Source organism: Macaca mulatta, chromosome 18 (assembly GCF_049350105.2).
Source record: "Macaca mulatta isolate MMU2019108-1 chromosome 18, T2T-MMU8v2.0, whole genome shotgun sequence".
In the NCBI taxonomy this organism is placed as follows: Eukaryota; Metazoa; Chordata; class Mammalia; order Primates; family Cercopithecidae; genus Macaca; species Macaca mulatta.
In genome coordinates, this window is record NC_133423.1 from 60,374,749 (window position 1) to 60,398,187 (window position 23,439).

Consider the following 23,439-nt stretch of genomic DNA (forward strand, 5'->3'; position numbering starts at 1 on the left):
TCTCTACTAGATACAAAAAATTAGCCGGGCATGGTGGCACGTGCCTGTCATCCCAGCTAAGGCAGGAGAATCGCTTGAACCCGGGAGGTGGAGGTTGCAGTGACCCGAGATCATGCCATTGCACTCCAGCCTGGGCAACAACAGCAAACTCCATCTCAAAAAAATAAAAATAAAAATCCTGTTGTTTTGTTTTGTTCAGAGAGTCTTGCTGTTATCCAGACTGGAGTACAGTGGCACGGTAACAGCTCACTGCAGCCTCATCCTCCCAAGCTCAAGCCATCCTCCCACCTCAGCCTCCTGAGTAGTTGGGACTACAGGTGCACACCACCACACCCGGCCAATTTTTTGATTACTTGTAGAGATGGGGGTATATGTTCCTCAGGATGGAGTTCGTTATACAGGACATAGTACAATATAGTTTAAATTGTTTGTCAATAAAGTACAAAATGGAATACGCCCATTTTACTCCTCTTGGGGGAAGAATGCAGTGTATGTCATCTTTCTCAATCCCAGGACTGGACCACTGTTGTTGAAGCGGGGAGACAGGCTATAACACCCATTTTCCTGAGATTCCTGTATCCCCCTTTAACTCACCTCCCTTCCCTTTTTTCAAAACTGTACTGCACAGAGAATTATGTTACACACTAACTGGTATCATGGAATGGGTGCTTTACTTATGTCTATTATGAGTTTTATGTGTATTTACATGTTTTCTGGGTCACACCTTTTCTACATAGTATGATAAAAAATCACACTTCTACAAGGGGTTTGAGTAGCAGCTATAAGGGGTTTCTGTAGAAGTTATGATGTATTGAAGATCGTAATTAATACTTACCAAGCAGCCCATAGGTATATGACATTGTATTTGGCAATGCAGTCTTATAATCCTGATCTCTTACTTAAAAGTAGTATCTCCATATAAAAGTATTTATTAAGCAATGAACAATCTTTCTGCCTAGCTGCTAACAGGGCTTGAAGATCTTGCTCCATGGACACTTCATAAAATTGCTTTATAAGGTGATTAACAATTTGAAATGGATAAAATAGGTTTATAAAGTTAAATCTGACATATAGCACCAGCATGTGGTAGCTTTTTCTTATCCACGTTTTTAAATGCAAAATAATGGGTTATCTCCTATATGTCTTTCAGGGTGAATTATGAGAGTTAAATGTTTGCCTCCAGACAAAATTTTAATTAGACACACAAGTAGGAGAAAACCACTTTTAATTGAAAAATAAAGCAATACATCTCAAATAAGGCTCTGTTTAACAACAAAACTGTAATTTGTTGAAATAGCTTTCCTAAGTGGTACTGTGAAATTTAGGTATTGGGAGTATCAATACAGTTTCCCTCTTTTAATCCTGACTCAGCTATAATATTAAAAATAAAAACTTTTCCCCATAAATTTAATTTCCATAAATTAAATCTGTAAAGTCTATCCCTATTTACTGACAAAAAGAAGGGAAATTTTAAACAATCATTTTCATACTGAGAAATTCTCAGATAAAAGCAAATAGTATTTTCCTTATGAAAAAGCTGGTATGTGAGACACACAAGACTATCAATGATATTTAACTCATTCACAAAACTTTAAAACACAATTCCATCAAGATGACCTCTACTACAATTTTCCTTTAAAGAAGTTCCCAAATCCCAGAATGGTTTAACTTGACATATTGGATGTATTAAACTTTGAAAGAAACTATGAAAGTTACTGCTTTAAACTGGAAAAAACTATGGTCAAAAGTCTCTTAAAAAAGAGCTGTTTTTTAAATTACACCCATGTAACTGCAGAGAAAATGCTCAAGCACATACATAGTAAACATCACTCTTTAAAATGACAGAACAAAGGCATATGTTCATTAAGATGTATGGCTTTTTTTGTGGTTATTACAATCCATAAATAAAGTCTTTACTGTTTGACTGAAAAAGGTTTTTACAAAACTCCACTTCCAAAATTAACATTTTTATTAAATCAAGTTAAAAAAACGTTCAGTGTAGAAAAGTCAACAAGGGTTTTAACAAAACCAAAATATACCTTTTTATACAATATATGTATATATTAGCAGCAAACTACTTCTGAGATTCTCTTTTATGTTTAGTTATTTTAAAGAAAGCATAAACAATGTATATTAGTATGGAATGTCAGCGAATCCATTCTTAGTCCTTTATTCTGTGATTTGGGCCTTCTACAAAATACTTTATGATTTTCACTAATGAATACTAAGAACAAACCCAATTTTGACTAAAAAGTAGTGAAACAGTGGTTGGTAGAATCTTTCTCATTGTATCACGGTCACACATTATATTTGAGAATAACAAATGAGCACCATATACACAGGTAATTGTGTGTGTGTGTAAACTCAATTTTTAAGGTGTAATAGCAGCCAACTAGATCACTTAGCACTGTGACTATCACTTTTTAATTTGGTGATATACAAAATTTTAACAAATCAGATAAACACTTCAACCCCCTATTGCTTGTCCATTTAAAAAATCCTTAATAGAAATTCTATATATAACCTGACAAACTGCATACATACATACGTGTGTGTATATATACACACAAAAGTATATGTATATATACATATACATCTTTAGCTTTGAATAAATTTCTAAACTGAGATGAAGTCAAACCTCTCATTTACATCTTCTAGAATACAATATCACCAACTGAAAGTTTCTAATAAGAGTTTCAACTTAGTTAATCAGAAATACTGGCTACTGAAAATTCTGAGGCCAAAGAGCTGTTATTCAGCTTAGTATATTCCAGGCTTACGAATCAGTCAAATACTGAAATTACCAAATGCCCATGAAAGAAATAAATTTTTCTCTTTGTATTTCCTTCTAATAACAAAAAGAAAGTATCTTTACAACAAGCTTTCACTTTTTAAAGAACTAAAATTATTACAGAAATCTCACTAGTCTTCAAAAATAGCAAATGTTATATAAATACAATTTTCTTATAGTTGAATTTTTCAGCTAGAATCTGCATTTTAAAAATTTCCTTTGGATTATTCCATTTAGCACTTCAAGTTTCTATTCTGCAACTCTAATAACTGGCTCAGATTTGTTAGGTTATATCAATCACATCGTTCAAAATTTGATACTGTGTGTTAAATGTGTACAATAATAAAGTAAATGGGAGGAATGCACCAAATTCCAAAAGCAACATAATAATGAAAAATTCAAGAATATTTAATATTACAAAAAGATAAAGTACAACAGGGATTCTCTTTTACCATTACATTAGTGAAACATCTTTTTTATGCTTTTAAAGCTCATGTCATAACTTTCATTTTTTAACTTATCAAGAGGATGAAGTTTTTAGAAGCCCCACCTTTATTTTCAATAAAAAACTAAAATGACTGAATTACTTTTATTAATATACACATCAAGTTACTGAAACGGTGACCTCATGTAGTTTCCCCCTTAAAGATGGCACTTGCAGGTACAAAGATGCAGAGATGTCTACAGCCTTCAGATGTTTACTTGAAAAGATTCTTCAACAGCAGTTTGATATTGGGTTTCTTCATCTAGCTGAAGATTCTAAAAACAGTAACAACATTCATGTCAACAGGAAAAACATACTCAACTACTCAATACTTTGCCCAATACATTAGACATCTTGATACACATTACACACACTCAGGACAGTTATGTACAACATATATAACGGTATCTTTTAAGATACAAGATTTGAATACCTAAACTTTAATAAAAACTTAAGTTCAGTTGTAAAACAGAGAGATCAGCACAGAACAAAATCTGAGTTTTATAATGCCTTATAAGTCATTAATAAAAAACGTGGTTAATTGTAAAGCTGGGTAAGCATGCGCCTGTAGTTGCAGCTATTCAGGAGGCTGAGGCAGAAGGTAAGTTTGAGCCTATAAGTTTCAGGCCAGCCTGGGCAACACAGGGAGACTGTCTCTTTAAAAAATGAAAAACACAACTGAAGTTAATCATAACACACAATCATAAATATTTTTTGATTTATGAATGTTTTGAAAATTTCATCTCTAGAAAATAATGCCAAATATCTGACAGTAAACTGATTTTAAGAAAACAAGCATTTATTGAATTATAAGTTGAGTAAGAATTTTTTTTTTTTCGGGAGTTTGGCTCTGTCACTCAGGCTGGAGTGCAGTGGTGCAATCTTGGCTCACCACAACCTCCACCTCCTGGGCTCAAGCAATTCTTATGCCTCAGCCTCCCAAGTAGCTGGGATTACAGGTACACACCATCACACCCACCTAATTTTTGTATCTTTAGTAGAGACAGGGTTTCGCCATGTTGGTCAGGCTGGTCTTGAACTCCCGACCTCTGGTGATCCACCTGCCTCAGCCTCCCAAAGTAATGGGATTACGGGCATGAGCCATCATGCCCAGCTGAGTAATAAATTCTTAACCATCACATGAAGTCTACAGCTTATTCAATCAGTTATAAAACTACTCCTTAATTTTAAAAATTACATTTGCTATATTTGCTATCAATTTTATGCCCTATGAGTTTTGCTTTAAAATTAAGGCCTCTATTTGACAATGTGAAATAATTAGATTATTGACTTTTCTTGTCTTTTTTTTTTTTTAATACAGAATCTCGCTTTGTCATCCAGGCTGGAGTGCAGTGGCATGATCTCTGCTCGCTGCAAGCTCCGCCTCCTGGGTTCATCCCATTCTCCTGCCTCAGCCTCCTGAGTAGCTGGGACTACAGGCACCCGCCACTACACCCGGCTAATTTTTTGTATTTTTAGTAGAGACCGGGTTTCACCGTATTAGTAAGGATGGTCTTGATCTCCTGACCTTGTGATCCGCCCACCTCTGCCTCCCAAAGTGCTGGGATTACAGGTGTGAGCCACCACGCCCTGCCTAGATTACCTACTTTTCTATGGCAAGGTAAAACAACTTGACAATTAGATCAAAAGTGGTTCACACATTTTTGTATTTCCAAATACATTACAATCTTTCTTACAATGAGAATTTAATAATAATCTAGAATCAACACTGGAAGGCAGACAAAAATGTAGATTTTGTTCATGTCACTGTGCTTACCTAAACTGGAAAACAAATAGCCATTCTTTGTCAGGGCTAATTTTAAATAAAGTTTTGATTAAACTGAAGTTGAATAAAATGCAATTTAACAATTAATAAAACAGGTATTCACCTAATTTTAAAAGTACATCACACATATTTAGATGTAGAAATTAATCCATTTTGCTCTATGAATTCATTTTTACATTATATAACTTCTCTTACACTCTTAGTCTCTTTGTAACCTAGCTTTGCCTGATAACTAAGCTCCCTCATTTTAAAAAGGATGTGTCTTACATGCTTGTTAGATGTGAGAAATCTAAGATTTCTAGCATAATACAAGCAACTTATATGACATGAGAAATATATCCTCCATATGTTGTACCAATTTTACTTCTCCTGTAGGTACAATTTTCCCTTAAATCTACACAGAGTTTTCATGTAAATCCTCATTTTGCTAATCTGGGTGCTTGCTGTTCCTCTATTAATTCTCTTTAGTACAGGAGGTAGAGAATAAACTCCATTTTTACCATTTCTACAAGCTAAAGTTCACCAATATTATTAAAAACCTAAGAACTTGCTCTAAATCCATCCAGTAAGATATAACAGCTTGCTACAAAATTTAAGTCTAGATTTTTTTAAAAAGTTATTTTAACTTGAATATTTAAACAGTACTTTTTTAATCTTGAAGAATTCACTTACCACAAATTCTCCATAATCAAACTGATGTCTCTGATTTAGATGACTAACAAAATTTCTGGTAATCTGGCTAGGATCTCCCCAAGGAAGAGACACACAAATAGGACATGTCTATAAGAAACGGATTGTTTTAAACAAAAATTAATAAAAACAATGAAATATTATACAATTATTGAGACTATTAAAATAGCACAGGGATATGTAACCAAAAATATCTACGTGAGAAGCATTTTTAAAGGCCAAGTTCCATGACTAGATCATTTCCCAATTAATTACCTTAGATAAATGACATTAATCTAACACAGTAAGAATATCATTCTATTCCTTAAATCTCTTATTACACAAATGTTTCAACAGAAACAGCACATCTAGCTTTTAATAATACCAACTGTAATAGTTATCACTAACTGGTTGCCTGCAACATACCCAATATATTATCTCATTTGATCTATACAATAATCATATAATTAGTATTAGTTTTATTTCATTTGTAAGTAAAATAAAAATGAAGTAAACTGGAAAATTTACTTTAAATTGTATCCTTAGTTTTTCTTTTCTTTTTTTAAACTAGAGACACGGTCTCGCTGTTGTCCAGGCTGGGTCTCAAACTCCTGGGCTCAAGCAATCCTCCTGCCTTGGCCTCCCATAGTGCTGGGATTAAAGGCGTATGCCACCACACCCAGCCATATCCTTACATTTAAATGAAGTACATCTTAAAAAGTGAATGGAGGCCGGGCGCGGTGGCTCAAGCCTGTAATCCCAGCACTTTGGGAGGCCGAGGCGGGTGGATCACGAGGTCAGGAGATCGAGACTATCCTGGTTAACATGGTGAAACCCCGTCTCTACTAAAAATACAAAAAACTAGCCGGGCGTGGTGGCGGGCGCCTGTAGTCTCAGCTACTTGGGAGGCTGAGGCGGGAGAATGGCGTGAACCCGGGAGGCGGAGCTTGCAGTGAGCCGAGATCATGCCACTGCACTCCAGCCTGGGAGACACAGCGAGACTCCGTCTCAAAAAAAAAAAAAAAAAAAAAAAAAAGTGAATGGATAACATAATTGTAATAACACACAAAAAACCTTCAGTAATTAAACTCTAGTCAAAGTTTATGATACATCAAATATTATGCAGAAATGAATAAAAATTTGGTAATCCAATATAAAACTAAGTAAAATCTTAAATATGAGCGAGATTTCCTGGAATTTCTTTGGCACTGTATTTGTCTAAGCATAACTGAACCCATTCTAATAAGCAAAGTAGGTAGTACACCTTCTTAGGTGGTATGTGAGAGCTTAAGATCATCCCTCAATGGTTATTGAAGGATATTCTTTTTATTTTCTTTATTTTTAAATAGACAGGGTCTCACTATGTTGCCCAGGCTAGTCTCGAACTCTTGGGCTCAAGCAATCCTCCCCTCTTGGCCTCCCAAAGTGCTAAATTACAGGCATGAGCCACCGTGCCCGGTCCTGAAGCATATTCTTTCACAACTCTTCCTAGCATACTCAATAAAACAACTTAGAAATATCTACAATTCTTATTGATAACATTTTCCTTCCTCTTCTTTCTGAAGACAGTATTTATATATCCAAATGTTCAGCTGAAAGGGAAATATCTCTCCCAGCTCAGTTTCTCCTGTTCCATTCACAGCTGAAATAACCTACCTGTGAAACACTTCTAGGATCATTGTATGCTGGAATCCTGAATTCTGCTCTATCTCCCTCACTATCAAAAAGCTCTCACCATTTTCTTACATACTCTCAAAATGTCATAAAAAATATGTAGGCATCAAATAGAAAGTCTAAGTCTTTTCTTTCCTTGCTTTATGCATTCACATACTATATTCTGCAAGAAAACAATAAAAAGACCTGCTGACTTTATTCTTACTTAAAGGTATTTTCACCTATAGCAATCTACCTGACTAGATCTACTTGTCTGCCATCTACAGAGCAAGTAGTAACTGAGGCCTCAATGGACAGGTTGTGCTACTGCGCAGGAATGAGTTCCCAGTTCATCTTTCATTACTTCACTCTTCTCCAGACTGCTATATTACCTCACACTATGCATCTCCCTTTTTATAATGAGAGTTACTGCAATTTTAAATATCTCATTTTGCTTCACAGTCATCAATCCTTTGTTGACAAAAATCTACCTTACTGATAAAGCCCCAACCAAATATAAATCAACTACTTTCCCTCGTATACATAAAGTGAAATAAATAGAACAGCACGTTTTATTCTAAGCAGAAGACTGTCTTAAACATATGTACTTACCACAGGAACTATCTGAAATAGGTGATTACTGTTACAGTGATCCAGTAAACGCTGTCTGGTAAAATTTGATTCTTGACACAGGGGACACTTAAAAGTAGGATGACCAGAAGAACTATAAAACAATTTTAAACGAAACATACTTACTTCAAAATCATAACATAAAAATAATGCTCTCCTATTTTTTGAGGAATCACTACACATTTTTTAAAAAGTTATAATTTTTAGACTATTCAAAGATTCTCTCATTTTGAACATGTTTTCAGGAAATGATGCATTACAGAGGTTCCCAATCTCAGTTTACAGTACTTTTAGTGTCCTCAGTAAATTTTTTCATGGTGTCTCTAGGTCAAAACAAAAACAAAACCAAAAACCTAGCTGGCTCCATTTATTGCGTAGTTAGGTCCAAACTTAATTGTAGTCGTTTGTGTGATGCCAATAGCTGTCATTGTATGTCCCTTGAAAATTTTTAATATTCTGTAGTATTCCACATTTTGCAAACCTTATATCTAGGAACTTAAAACTTGTAAAAGACTTCCATCAATATTGTATCTCTAATAAATATCAGGCCCTAGGAATCCAACATCCAAAATTCAAAGGAAAAGCAAAAAAAGAACTGATCATGAGAATGAAATACTCGAAAACATTCTAAGGGCCAAGCATCACTGAGTTTTAATACTTCTGAATTTCAGGAAGGGACAGTTCAACATGGACAACTTTACCTGAATAATGTGTGGAAGAAACCTGACCACAGTGAAAGAGAATAGCTAAACTCTTCTAACCTAATGTGATTCTTAAAAGCAGTAACTGCATTTTCTATTTCTAAACTGCTAACTTCAAACACTATGCCTAATGATTTAACTGAATTTTTAAAGTTTAATTTACAGCCAGGCACGGTGGCTCATGCCTGTAATCCCAGCACTTTGGGAGCCCGAGGTAGGTGGATTATCTGAGGTCAGGAGTTCGAGACCAGCCTGGCCAACATGGTAAAACCCTGTCTCTACTAAAAATACAAAAATTAGCCAGGCGTGGTGGTAGGCGCCTGTAATACCAGATACTCAGGAGGCTGAGGCAGGAGAATCACTTGAACCTGGGAGGCGCAGGTTGCAGTGAGCCAAGATCACACCACTGCTCCAGCCTGGGCAAACAAAGCGAGACTCTGTCTCAAAAAAAAAAAAGTTTAATGTAAAAAGCTATTTGATAAAGTAATAAATATATTATTTGCTAAAGTGGCAGGATTTTTCAAAAGCTTACCTTGTATTCTCTTGGTAAGTTTCTGTGTTATCAGATGTGGATGTTTCACTCCTATTGCTTAAGAAGCACAGGGGGAAAAAGTTAGTACCTCAAAGTTATGAAAACACATTAAAGGTTCATTATCTTGAACCATTAATGAAGAAGACTAGTCTGAATTTGTTTTAAAATTCTGAACTTCAATACTCCTTTTTCCTATTGAGTCTCAAATGGTTCTGAACTATGAAATAATTACAATATTAATTACTTTTAAATAAATTGACTGCTTACTAGATTCTTATTCATGTTCTTTAAAATTAACTTATGCACAGTTACAGAAGTATGGAGAATTTTGCAGAATTACCTTAAATCCCATTCCTCTACCTTTACCTAGACTAGTAAGCTTTTAAATGCTAGGGTAGACTCAAGAATTTGTGAACTTTTTTACTTGAAACTAGGACGTGGTATAAGGTTATGCCCTCCAAAGTGGAGTAATTTAAGAAAATATGTAAATGTTCATTATGTTTGTATTTTATTTCCAAAAAGGAAAGAAACCAGGCTTCACTAACATTTAATATATAGAACAACTTGACATCTCTACTTTTACCATATGCCAAAGAGTCATGTGTCATATGGAATATCAGAGGAATCCTGAGGGAAGAGTAAGTATTCCATACAGGGACTGTCACTTGTGTGCTACGGAATTTGATCAATGTGGTCAATTTTTATTTATTTATTTATTTTTTGAGATGGAGTCTCAATCTGTCGCTGAGGCTGGAGTGCAGTGGTGCAATCCTGGCTCACTGCAACCTCCGCCTCCTGGGTTCGAGCAATTCTTCTGCCTCAGCCTCCCAAGTAGCTGGGATTACAGGCGTGAGCCACCACGACTGGCTAATTTTTGTATTTTCAGTAGAGATGGGGTTTTGCCATGTTGGCCAGGCTGGTCTTGAACTCCTGAGCTCAGGCAATCCACCCACCCCAGCCTCCCAAACTGCTGGGATTACAGGCGTGAGCCACCACGCCCAGCCCAACGTGGTCAATTTTATAAAAGCAAATGTCTTTCAACAGTAGAAATCTTAACACAGTAATAAGATAGGTAGTGGCTAAGAAAAAATTGTACAACACAGGTTGGTTCTATATCTCAATGCCAAAGTTTAAAAAGTTGAACTTAAACTGGTTATTCATTTTTCCTTTATAAAACGACAAGGAGTACTATATCATCTACCTAGCAGCAGATCTTTCTTTTCTGTTTACTTTCATAATAAATGTATACACAACAATGTGTACACAGTGAAAAAGCACCATTCCAATGACAGTTCACTTCTGTGAAGATAACCATGTTATGTCTCCACACATAGCCCAAGCAAGCAAGCAAACTTCACTGTTAAAATACATAACCTGGCTGGGCGCGGCAGCTCACGCCTGTAATCCCAGCACTTTGGGAGGCCAAGGTGGCGGATCACAAGGTCAGGAGATCGAGACCATACTGGCTAACACGGTGAAACCCTGTCTCTACTAAAAATACAAAAAAATTAGCCAGGCATGGCGGCGGGTGCCTGTAGTCCCAGCTGCTGGGGAGGCTGAGGTAGGAGAATGGCATGAACCCAGGAGGCGGAGCTTGCAGTGAGTCGAGATCCCGCCACTGCACTCCAGCCTGGGCAACAGAGCAAGACTCCATCTCAAAAAAAAAAAAAAAAAAAAACATAACCCAGGCTGGGCGCAGTGGCTCACACCTGTAATCCCAGCACTTTGGGAGGCCGAGGCGGGCGGATCACAAAGTCAGGAGTTCGAGACTAGCCTAGCCAACATGGTGAAACCCCGTCTCTACTAAAAACAAAAATTAGCCGGGCGTGTAATCCCAGCTACTTGGGAGGCTGAGGCAGAATTGCTTGAAACCAGAAGGCAGAGGTTGTAGTGAGCTGAGATCGTGCCACTGCACTCCAGCCTGGGCAACAAGAGCAAAACTCTGTCTGAAAAGAAAGTATATAACCCAAATAGACTATTAAACTACTATTTGCACCTTTCTGGAACTAAAAACTTGCTCTTCAAAATAAAGTCAAATTATGGAGAGTGCATTTATTAAGGGAGTGTTATATGATTTTGTTACCAAAAACAGCATGTGTCACCAATTAAACAACTCATATCTATACATTGAAAATTGGTAGATTTTTTCTAACCAGCTTAAAAATCTTCCAAATTAACATAATCAATAGGTTTTAAATGTGCCCTTTAAAAATACTATAACAACTTCTAATTGGTTTATAGAACTATAACATCATTGGGGAAGATGCAAATTTCAGCAACAGTCCTTTTTATATTTAGAAAATAGGCTTAAAATTTTGGGGCTTTTTTTTTTTTTTTTTTTTTTTTTTTGAGATGGAGTTTCACTCTTCTTGCCCGGGCTGGAATGCAGTGGCACAATCGTGGCTCACTGCAACCTCCGTCTCCCGGGTTCAAGTGATTCTCCTGCCTCAGCCTCCTGAGAAGTTGGCATTACCGGCATGCACGACCACACCCAGCTCGTTTTGTATTTTTAGTAGAGACAGAGTTTCTCCACATTGGTCAGGCTGGTCTCGAACTCCCGACCTCAGGAGATCTGCCTGCCTTGGCCTCCCAAAGTGCTGAGATTATAAGCGTGAGCTACCACACACAGCCAGGATTGAAAATTTTTATTTTATCCTATGGCATACATTTTCCATTTGGATCTACTTTTTTTTTTTTTTTTTTGGAGACAGTCTTGCTCTGTCTCCCAGGCTGGAGTGCAGTAGCGCAATCTCGGCTCATTGCAAACTCCTCCTCCTGGGTTCAAGTGATTCTCATGCCTTGGCCTCCCGAGTAGCTGGGTCTACCGGCACATGCCACCATGCCTGGCTAATTTTTGTATTTTTAGTAGAGCCAGGGTTTTACATGTTGTCCCAGCTGGTCCTGACCTCAAGTGATCCACCCACCTCGATCTCCCAAAGTGCAGGGATTACAGGCGTGAGCCACCGCACCCAGCCAGTACTATGCATAGCTTTAAATAAACAAACACTGGGGGTACATACTCAATTATTTTACTGATAGGGTAATGCAATCACAAAACTTCTGATTTAAAGCATTTAATATCAAAGTTAATACCCTTTTTAAACATGTTCTCCTTTCTATCTACCATTGTAACTTCAATTTTTCCATTATTACTATCATTATCATCATTCTAGTTCTTAGTCATCCTTGTTTCATGCCTGGCCTGTTGTATTCATCATGCCTGCTCATCCTTGTATCATGCCTGCTCATTTAGCTCAGAATAGGTTCAACAATAGAAAATCAATTACTGACAGTAAATTATTATTTTTTAAAAATTATATGATTTTATCAGATACAGAAACACCAATAAAATTCAATCTCCATAATAAAACAAAAACAAAAATTTATTTTCCCATAGTTATGTCTGTTGCTTTTAATGTTCTATATCTCACTTGGTTTACTGCATTTAATAGGATCTCTATCCAATGTTAAAGAGTAAGCAAAATGCTTTTTAAAAATATAAATGCCTAGACTCCAGATATCAGAATATCTGGAACTCTAGCCAGATGTATATATGTTTTTAATTTCATATATTATTCTGATTTGAGTAAAACTATTTAATGGGGAAATCTTAAATTCAGGGTAATACTGACATGGAGCAGATAAACTGTAAAACTAAAAGATCTATGCTAAAAAAACTATAGTAAATATTATACTTATTTGTAAAATTATAGGTGTATTCCCACTAAAATCAGGAAGAAGAAAAAGATGCGTGCTATTTAACACTGAATAGAAAACCTACTCAATGCAATAAATCAAGTATTATCTAGAACAGTAGGTTTAAAAGGAGCAGACAAAACTGTAGGAAAATATGATTTTCTATATAATAAATGTAAAAGAATCAACAGATAGATTTTAAGAACTACCAGATTAGAACTATTACAACTAATAAATCATCAAAGTTGCTGAAAACAAGATTAACATAAAAATCAATCGATATTTCTACTCTCTAGTAATAACTAATTAGATTATCAAACAGGGAAAAAAGGGCTCATTTTTATAGCAACAAAAACTATAAGGTTTTACTAGAAAAAGATATAAAACATTTACTCATGTTCTAAATGAACTGTTAATGCATTTTTTTAAAATGAGAAAGAGGCTGGGCGCAGTGGCTCACTCCTGTAATCCCAGCACTTTGGGAGGCTAAGGCAGGTGGATCACCTGAGGCCAGGAGGCCAAGACCAGCTTGGCCAACATGGCGAAACTCTGTACCAAAAATACAAAAATTAGCCAGGCGTGGTAGTGCATGCCTGTAGTCCCCGTTACTCGGGAGTCTGAGGCAGAAGAATCACTTGAACCCAGCGGCGGAGGTTGTAGTGAGCTGAGATAGCACCACTGCACTCCAGTCTGAGAGAGAGAGTGAGACTGTGTCTCAAAAAAAATAAAAATAATAAATAAAATAAAATGAGAAAGAGGCCAGGCACCACAGTGGCTCATGCCTGTGATCTCAACACTTTGGGAGGCTAAGGCAGGAGGACTGTTTGATCCCCAGAGTTTGAGATCGGTCTGGGCAACACAGACCCTGCTTCAATAAAATAAATAATAAAATAAGAGAGGTCATATTTCTAGAGGAATGAAAAATTGATCACCTCCTACTGCCACCCCTCTACCCCCGGAAAAAACACCAGAATGCAGAGATGTGTAGAACAGAAGTGGCATTATAAATCAGTAGACAAAGAACCGGCTCCTCAATGAATGGTACCAAAACAAATGGTTTATCACATAGGGAAAATTTTTCCTACCTCACATTATACATCTCAAATAAATGTGAAAAGCTCAGCTTTTAAAGTTTAAGAAGAAAATATCTTTTATAACCTTGATGTAGAAAAAATTTCTCAAGCATGATATAAAAAGAAAATTAAAGAATATACATACACATGTAAATACAAGTGCTGTAATCCCAGCACTTTGGGAGTATAATACATGTAAATACTTTTCTATGTCAAAAGGCACCATACAAAACCAGCCAAAGACTAAACAAAGATATCTGCAATGCATGTAACAAAGGATTTTTTTTTTTCTTTTTTTGAGACAGAGTCTCGCTCTGTTGCCCAGGCTGGAGTGTACTGACACGATCCCAGCTCACTGCAACCTCGGCCTCCCAGGTTCAAGCAATTCTCCTGCCTCAGCCTCCTGAGTAGCTGGGATTACAGGTGCACATCACCACGCCCAACTAATTTTTGTATTTTTAGTAGAGACAAGGTTTCACCATGTTGGCCAGGCTGGTCTCAAACTTCTGACCTAGTGATCTGCCCACCTCGGCCTCCCAAAGTGCTGGGATCACAGGCGGGAACCACCGCGCCAGCATTATCATTATTTTTTGAGAAAGAGTCTTGCCCTATCTCCCAGGCTGGAATGCAGTGGCCAGATCTCGGATCACTGCAACCTCTGCCTCCCGGGTTTAAGCAATTCTCCTGCCTCAGCTTCCTGAGTAGTTGGGACTACAGTTGTGTGTCACCACACTTGGCTAATTTTTAGTAGAGACAAGGTTTCACCATGTTGGCCAGGCTGGTCTTGAACTCCTGACCTCAGGTGATCTGCCCACCTCAGCCTCCCAAAGCTGGGATTACAGGCGTAAGCCACTGCACCCAGCCATAACAAAAGATTATTATCCAGAATATATGAAGAATACCTATAAACAAGAAAAAGAACATTTTAATACTATGCCAGATTTCTTCATAGTTATTTAGCCACTTAAAATATTAAACAATCTGGAGAGAAATTTATTAGGAAAAATAAAAGACTGCTGGCAATTTTCCTTTTTTAGTTTTTGTGAAGAGCTGTATTTGAAATAAACTGTATGAGCCTACTGATACCCAGTTATTAATGTTTACAAAGAGTCAAGATTAGTAGGAACAGTCTGAAAACAGACCAAATGATTTCCAAGGAAGATAAAATTGAAATGTCTTCTGTATCTTAATGATTACATTCATCTTCCCTCCTCCTCCCCACCTCCTGTGGTTAAAGAAAACAAAAATATATAACCTTATGTTAGAAGCAGAATTTTGTTATAAAATAGGAATGGCCTTAGTAAAATTAGCACTGCTATCTAATTATTATGGGAAACTACCCCACACCAATGCAAGAATTTTACTAAAACATCCTCCAATATTTACTAATTTATAGTAAACAGTACTACTCTGAATGATATGAATGAAAATGGCATAGATTATTTTAGATGGCTCAACTGGAAGTTATAGCTTACAGTTAGATATATGGAAAAAATAATGTCTGTTTTACTGATTCCTGTATATTCAATAACATGTGGAGTGTGTCCAGCACTTCAGAAGGTATAATAAACAGTATGAATTTGTGAAATGATCTATGAATTTATTTTGCAATTTTTTTTCTACTCAGATAATGCCACTTTAAGAATTTCCATAGCCATGCTCTATTCAGCTGTCTTCTTCAGGTTCTGGTATCTATTTCCTCCTCTCTCCTGCTTTCAGCAGACCCAGAGCACACCATTATTCCTTGTGGCTTCCTATACCCTACTTATATAGTGTACCTAATATACTATTCTTTGAAAATAGTCCCTTTACTAAATTCTCCTCAAACTGCATAATTAGAGCCCACTGTTTCCTGCTCAGACCATGAGTATACCATGGATCACATCTTATTTTTCCTACCATTAAAACAAACAAACAAAAAATTTCTGGCTGGGCACGGTGGTTCATGCCTGTAATCCCAACACTTTGGGAGGCCAAGGCAGGTAGATCAATCACCTGAGGTCAGGAGTTTGAGACCAGCCTGGCCAACATGGTGAAACCCCATCTCTACAAAAAATGCAAAAATTAATTAGTTGGGAGTGGTCGTGGGCACCTGTAATCCCAGCTACTTGGGAGGCTTAGGCAGGAGAATCACTTGAACCTGGGAGGTGGATGTTGCAGTGAGCTGAGATCGCGTCATTGCACTCCAGCCTGGGCAACAAGAGCAAAACTCTGTCTACAAATAAATAAATTAAAAATAAAAAAAATAAACATTTCTGGCTGGGCATGGTGGCTCACACCTGTAATCCCAGCACTTTGAGAAGCCAAGGCAGGTGGATCGCCTGAGGTCAGGAGTTCGAGACCAGCGTGAGCAACAAATTGAGAACCCCAGCTCAATTTAACACCAAAAACTCCCCGCCCCCCAAAAAATCAAAAATTAGATGGACGTGGTGGCATGCGCCTGTGGCCCTAGCTACATGGGAGACTGAGGCAGAAGGATTGCTTGAGCTCAGGAGGTTGAGGCTACAGTGAGCCATGTTCACGCCATTGCATTCCAGCCTGGATGACAGAGCAAGACCCTGTCTAAAAACAAAACAGAACAAACAAAATAAATTTAAAAATTAAAAAAAAAACACTTTTCCTTCCTTTGCCAATTTTCTTACTGACTAAAAATCCATATGCAAACTCAGTTATTCCATTGCAATCAGAACTCTGCATAGGATATAGAAATAAATAAGACTAAAAAGCTCATTCTAGGTGAGGAGACAGGCTGAAATAAATAAATAAATACAACAGTTCTACCAAGAAGAAGAAATTCTAGAGTTCAGGAAGAATTTTACTGAGTAGCTAATACTTGGTCTAAGTCTTCAAGGAGAAGAAAAAAGTCGACCAGCTGGCAAAATGCAGGTTGGGATATTACTGGTAAAAGTGTGGAGGTGAGGGAGTGATAATGATGATGATGAGGAAGAAATAACATTTTTCAAGCAAAGTACCATTCAAGTTTCTTTACCTGTATTAACTCATTTATTAACTTCAACCCAATGAGGTCCTAATATCATCGCCTCTCATACCTTTCCTTAAACAGATGAGACAACTGTGGCAGTTTCTTGCCAGTGTAATACAATTAGTAAGTGACATCTGAAATTTGAGAGGCCACGGTGGGCAGATCACTTGAGGTCAGGTGTTCAAGACCAGCCTGGACAATATAGTGAAACCTTGTCTCTACTAAAAATACAAAAATTAGCCAGGCGTGGTGGCACGTGCCTATATTCCCAGCTACTTGGGAGGCTGAGGCAGGAGAATCACTTGAACCTAGGAAACCTAGCCTGGGCGACAGAGTCAGACTCCGTCTAAAACACACACACAGAATGCAACACAGATTAGAGGATAACTACCAACTAAAAGGCTATTATCATAGTTCGAGTGAGAGATGATGAGGGCCTGAGCTAGGGAAGTGACAAGATAAAAGTATAGATGAGGAATATTGCTATTAGGAATCAAGTGTCTATGACCAAGTGGATCTAAGAAGTAAGGGGGAGGAAGGCCTGTCTCCTGACAAGAAAATTTGGTCATTAAAAGCAGTGATTATAGTCATGTACACTAAGAACTTTACTGAAAGCTGGGGATATGCTCAACAAGACAAACACCATCCCCTCACACAAGAACAGTCTACTGGGTAAAAAAGCAGATAGGAAATTACAATAAAGTAGAAGTACAACAATAAGAAAAACATAGAAATGAAGAAACCCAGAAGGACTAAACAAAACTACAAGAGCAACAAATTTCAACCAAATTTCCTTGACACTAACAAATCAAGTAAAATGAGAACCTGAAAAGATTTTTCAGACTAGGCAATCAGAAAATTACTACAGATCTTTACCAGACAATCACTAAAGATCTTTACCAGAAATTTCAACTGAGTAGGGAAGATGCCCAATGTAGTATGATCAACATGAAGTGCTCACGGGCGCTTAAGTTACTAAAAATTAGCAATATGTAAAATGAAAAGCCACTAAAATAAAATCTTACAGACTGCTTAACATACTGCCTCCTGGGAACCTTTCTATAATAGTGGCAATATTGTCTTTCCTTACACAGTTATGTGTGTGCTTACTACTGAAGTTTTCAAAATTAACAATGCATTGTTATAGGGATACATGCATGGGTGATGATACATAAAGAAAATCAAAGGAATGAATAATCCAAATAAGAGGATAGTGGTTGCATCTAGGAGTATACGGTTCAAATGGGGCAGGAGTTCACATAGACATTCTAAAGTTCTGAAAAATGTCCTATTTCTTGACCTGGGTTAATAGGTAACTGGATGTTTATCATTATTTTTTTAAACCACAAGTGCATTTTGGCCATTTTTCTGTGTAAAATACATTTCATAAAAATGTTTAATGTACATAAATCTGAAATAAGATACAAATCAATCCAAATCTAGTTGTTTAAAAGAAATGAGACTCAAATAGAACTGCATTGCACCTGGTTTCACTTTTACATGACATTTTAGAATAAAAATTTCAAACTCTAAGTCTATCCCTTAGATAGCAAAGAAAAAATAGGCTGTAGTTTGCAAATACATTACTGAAAAGATTTTTCTATAGTTTTTCAAATCACTTCAGTTGCAAAATCAGTAAGAGAAAAATCTCCAACTGATTTTTTACTCAAAAACGAAAATTCTTAGAATGATTTTAAATAACATAAGCTTAAGTTCATGAAGTTCATCTCCCAGATGAGATCTTACGTGTGCCAAACAGATTTTGAAGGCAAATGCTGTAGTTCTGATACTTGGCAATTCACTTTAAAAACACATGTGTACATACACACACATATCACCCCAAATACCTTATCATATAGTTCCCAAAACAATTTCCATTTCAATTATGAAAATTCTGTATTTAGGAATAAGTATTGCTTACCTGTTCCCTACTGAATCTTGAGAGATCTGAAAGTTTGGAATGATAGAAGAAACACCATATTCATCCTGATACTTCTTACAAGATTTGTAATGATGTCTCATGCGATAGAATTTAATCTGTAAATTATTAAAATGTGACTTTTAATTTAAAATAGAACTCATAAGATTTGAGATAGTGTCAAAAAGAGGGAAAAAAAACTAAATACTCCTTTTAAACAAGAGTTGTATTTTTTTTAAGTAAATGATTTCATCCTTAAGTAGGAGTTAAAAATAGATAATACATTTCTGTTCATTAAATGAAGAGATGGAGAAGAGTCCATCTGTCCATAAATTCACTGCAAAAAATAGCAAATAACTTCACACTTGAAAAGATACTACTAGTAGTAGACAAAAAAATTAAAAGCACTAAGAGGATGCCAGATGCTATTGGGCATGTCTTATTATTTAACTTCTGCAGCCTGGCAGAGTTAGAAAGCAGTTTTAAAAAATTAAGTTCCTAGCTGGGTGCGGTGGCTCACACTTGTAATCCCAGCCCTTTGGGAGGCTGGGGCGGTGGACTGCTTGAGTTCAGGGGTTCGAGACCAGCCTGAGCAACATTGTAAAACCCCGTTTATAAAAAAAATACAAAAATTAGCCAGGTGTAATCTCAGCTACCTGAGGGGCTGAGGCAGGAGGATTGCTTAAAGCCTGGGAAGTCAAAGCTGCAGTGAGCCAAGACTGTGCCACTGTACTCCAGCCTGGGTGACAAAGTGAGACCTTGTCTCCAAAATAAGAAAAAAAATTAAGTTCCCAGGAATACTTGGAACATTTTTCAGTTTCTCACTGAGGAATAGCCAGAATCTCTCAAGTGTGTTTTCTAGCTTCAATTCATTGCCCTGTCAAACACTTCCTTCAAAAAGATGGAAAAGCATATCTGACTTGTGTGAATGCATGAAATAGCAACCAGTTTTGCTCTGAATTCATTAGCTATTAGAAAAAATGTCGGTGATAAATCTATAGACACATGGATATACTCAAAGCCTAACCACCCCTCACTATTTTATTCCTTCTCCAAATGCTAGAACAATAAAATCCAGATTAGAGAATTAATGCTGGTTATTTGTTAACACCTGATTTTCCTACATGTTCCTTAAAATTAACCAAATATGTTGTGATTTCTTTTTTTTTTCTAACAGTTTTGTTCTTGTTGCCCAGTGTGGAGTGCAATGGCACAATCTCAGCTCACCACAACCTCCACCTCCTGGGTTCAAACAATTCTGCCTCAGCCTCCCAAGTAGCTGGGATTATAGGCATGCACCACCACACCAGCTGATATTTGTATTTTTAGTAGAGATAGGGTTTCACCATGTTGGTCAGGGTGGTCTCGAACTCCTGACCTCAGGTCATCTACCCACCTTGGCCTCCCAAAGTGCTGGGATTATAGGCGTAAGCCACCATGCCCGCAGCTTGTGATTTCTTAAATACATAAATATATAAGTAAAGTGAGCAGCTAGAGAGTTCCTTAACTACATAAATCCATGTGCCCAAACTAGTAACATGTCTATGTGCAAAGCTGCAATAATGATGCTACCATGAGAAAAACTTAAGGGTTGAATTTGTACCAGAATGAGGTTTAAATGAGCTAAATGCCAGTTTGCTAATTTAGTTACTTTAAGTAAGTAATCAATGAGAAACTACTTTTAGAAAAATGCCATGCTAAATATCATGAAATTCAGTGATTTTTTTTTTCAGTGTCATTTCTCAGTAAGTTTATAATCTAGTAAGATCTATGACCACAGCTTTTTTTGGCCTTTTCTATCCAATTCCCAGTCTAAATATCTTTCATCTTTTAAAAAAAAACAAACAAAAAAAGCAGCAACCAAGAAAATTCAAACAATTTCAGAGTAGAAACTTGGCTTCCAAAGAAGAGATATGTCACATTTACTCTACCTGTTTTGCACAGCATCTGCAGCTACCAGAAAACTTCCGCATTATATTTTCAAGGTCTAAGGCCCGTTCAGGACATGCTCTCTCTCTTCTAGTCACATTTCCACGACACAGGGGACAATGTGCTCCACTTTCCCTCATTGCAGTCAGGAAACATTTTCTACAGAAGCTAAACCAAACATTATGACACATTAATTACAGAAAAAAATTACTCTTTTCATCTCTATAAATACAAACAAGTGATTATAAATATGTATTCAAATTAAATAAGTTAAGCTACTCATATGCACATAAATCTCAGAAGTTTAAGAACTGTATATGTAGTTATCAGAGAGTAAGACTGATAACTGGACTAGATGGTAAGGTTTTAAAAATTACACTCAAGTCTTCTTTACAACTTCCTAACACAGTATATGATGAATAAATATTAATGCTACATATTAATAATATTACTAGAGGAAACATGGTACAAAGGAAGAACTGGATCCTGGCTCTGCCATTTAGTAGCTGTGTAATCTTAGGCCAACAAATTAACCCACACTGGATCTCCATTTCCCCCCCTTACAAAATAAAAGGATGAATGACATAAGCTTTTGTCTCAAACTGATGTATTTGTGACATGTTGTTCCACAAGACATAAACAGGTCTACTACAAAAGAGCACACAAATGATTTGGGAAGTTCTAGAATAAAGTTAATAGGTTTTACCCAAAGTTAGGTGTTACCCAAAGTTATCTGCGTGTTAATAGGTGTTACTCAAAGTTATCTGGTCAGGAAATAGGAAAATTTCCCAAACTGTGCAATGGAATGTAATTTGAGAAATATTTAAGAATACTTCCGGCTTTAAACATTTATAACCAACTTTCTAATTAGAATCAAACTAAAATCTTTTTATCTTCTCTAGCCCTACCAAATACCTTATTTGATCATTTTGCTTTTAAGAGAACCAGTTAAATTACAGACATATATATCTGGGATCTAGAATATATATACATTTAATCCAATCTTCTATAAATATATATGAATATTCCTCATAACAAAAGTTGAGGGGAAATGGTGCAGTAACAGATCACATAACCTGAGTTTCCTAACCATGTAGCACCTTTTTTTTTGTTTTTTTTTTTGAGACGGAGTCTAGTTCTGTCGCCCAGGCTGGAGTGCAGTGGCCGGATCTCAGCTCACTGCAAGCTCCGCCTCCCGGGTTTACGCCATTCTCCTACCTCAGCCTCCCGAGTAGCTGGGACTACAGGTGCCCGCCACCTTGCCTGGCTAGTTTTTTTGTATTTTTTAGTAGAGACGAGGTTTCACCGGGTTAGCCAGGATGGTCTCAGTCTCCTTACCTCGTGATCCGCCCGTCTTGGCCTCCCAAAGTGCTGGGATTACAGGCTTGAGCCACCGCGCCTGGCCAATGTAGCACTTTTAAACAAGTCAGTTTTCCCCTATAAAATCCGTTTCCTCAGTCATGAAATATTAAAAGTATCTACAATTGACTGGGCTGTTCAGAGGATTAAAATAGATAACACATATAAAATGCTTAACACAGTATTTGTGATAGTCAGGAAAGTGCTCAACAAATGGTAGCTAACATCATTAAAACAGCACTAGAAGTCATTACCAATTAATACTACAAACCAAAACATTAGGCAGGGTGCAGTGGCTCATGCCTATAATCCCAGTGCTTTGGGAGGTCAAGGCTGGAGGATGGCTTGAGGCAAGGAGTTGAAGACTAGCCTGGGCAACATAGCAAGACACTATCTCTACAAAAATTAAAAATAAAAAAAATTAGCTGGCTATGATAGCATGCACGTCCAGTCCCAGCTACTCAGGAGGCTGAGGCGAAGGATCACTTGAGCACAGGAGGTTGAAGCTGTAGTGAGCTATGAAAGTGCCACTGCATTCCAGCCTGGGTGACAGAGCAATACTGTCCCTCAAAACACAATAACAATTAAATATATTTACCATAGCCAGAAACCAAAATAACGCAAAGTAAACAAGATGCCAGTTTTCACTTGTCAAACTAAAAACTAATTTTATTTATTTATCTTTACTTTTTTGAGACAGAGCTTTGCTCTGTCGCCCAGGCTGGAGTGCACTGATGCAATCTCGGTTCACTGCAACCTCCGCCTGCAGGGCTCAAGTAATTTTCCTGCCTCAGCCTCCCCAGTAGGTGGGACTACAGGCACACACCACTGCGATGGCTAATTTTTGTACTTTTTGTAGAGATGGGATTTCGCCAGTTGCCCAGGTTAGTCTTGAACTCCTGAGTTCAAGTGATCCAGCCGTCTCGGCCTCCCAAAGTGTTGGGATTACAGGCGTGAGCCATGGTGCCCAGCAAAACTAGTTTTAAATATAGTAAAAGTAACCAAATCTGGGCACAGCAGCATGTACCTGTAGTCTTAGCCACTTGGGAGGCTGAGGTGGGAGGGTTTCTTGAGCCAATGAGTTCAAGGCCCACCTGGGTAACACAGCATGACCCTATCTCTAAAAAAATAGTAATAATAAAACAATGGCCAGGCACAGTGGCTCACACCTGTAATCCTGCACTTTGAGAGGCTAGCGCAGCAAATGGCTTAATCTCACAAGACCAGCCTGAGCA

At 37.2% G+C, this 23,439-nt stretch overlaps 1 protein-coding gene across 3 annotated transcripts in view; it reads right to left on the bottom strand.

Moving 5' to 3' along the window:
- Nucleotides 1-1,208: 1,208 nt before the first annotated feature.
- Nucleotides 1,209-23,439, bottom strand: part of RNF138 (ring finger protein 138) — a 38,666-nt gene continuing 16,435 nt past the window's right edge. For 2 of the 3 annotated variants that reach the window (XM_001100574.5, XM_077975065.1), the window contains exons 2-7: nucleotides 20,848-21,013; nucleotides 18,920-19,035; nucleotides 9,247-9,303; nucleotides 7,996-8,107; nucleotides 5,734-5,841; nucleotides 1,209-3,550 (exon numbers count right to left, since the gene is read on the bottom strand). In XM_001100574.5, coding sequence (XP_001100574.1) covers nucleotides 3,482-3,550; nucleotides 5,734-5,841; nucleotides 7,996-8,107; nucleotides 9,247-9,303; nucleotides 18,920-19,035; nucleotides 20,848-21,013 — 628 coding nt within the window. In that variant the 3' untranslated portion in view covers nucleotides 1,209-3,481. The remainder of the gene's footprint in view (nucleotides 3,551-5,733; nucleotides 5,842-7,995; nucleotides 8,108-9,246; nucleotides 9,304-18,919; nucleotides 19,036-20,847; nucleotides 21,014-23,439) is intronic. The other variant, XM_077975066.1, reaches the window with a different exon arrangement.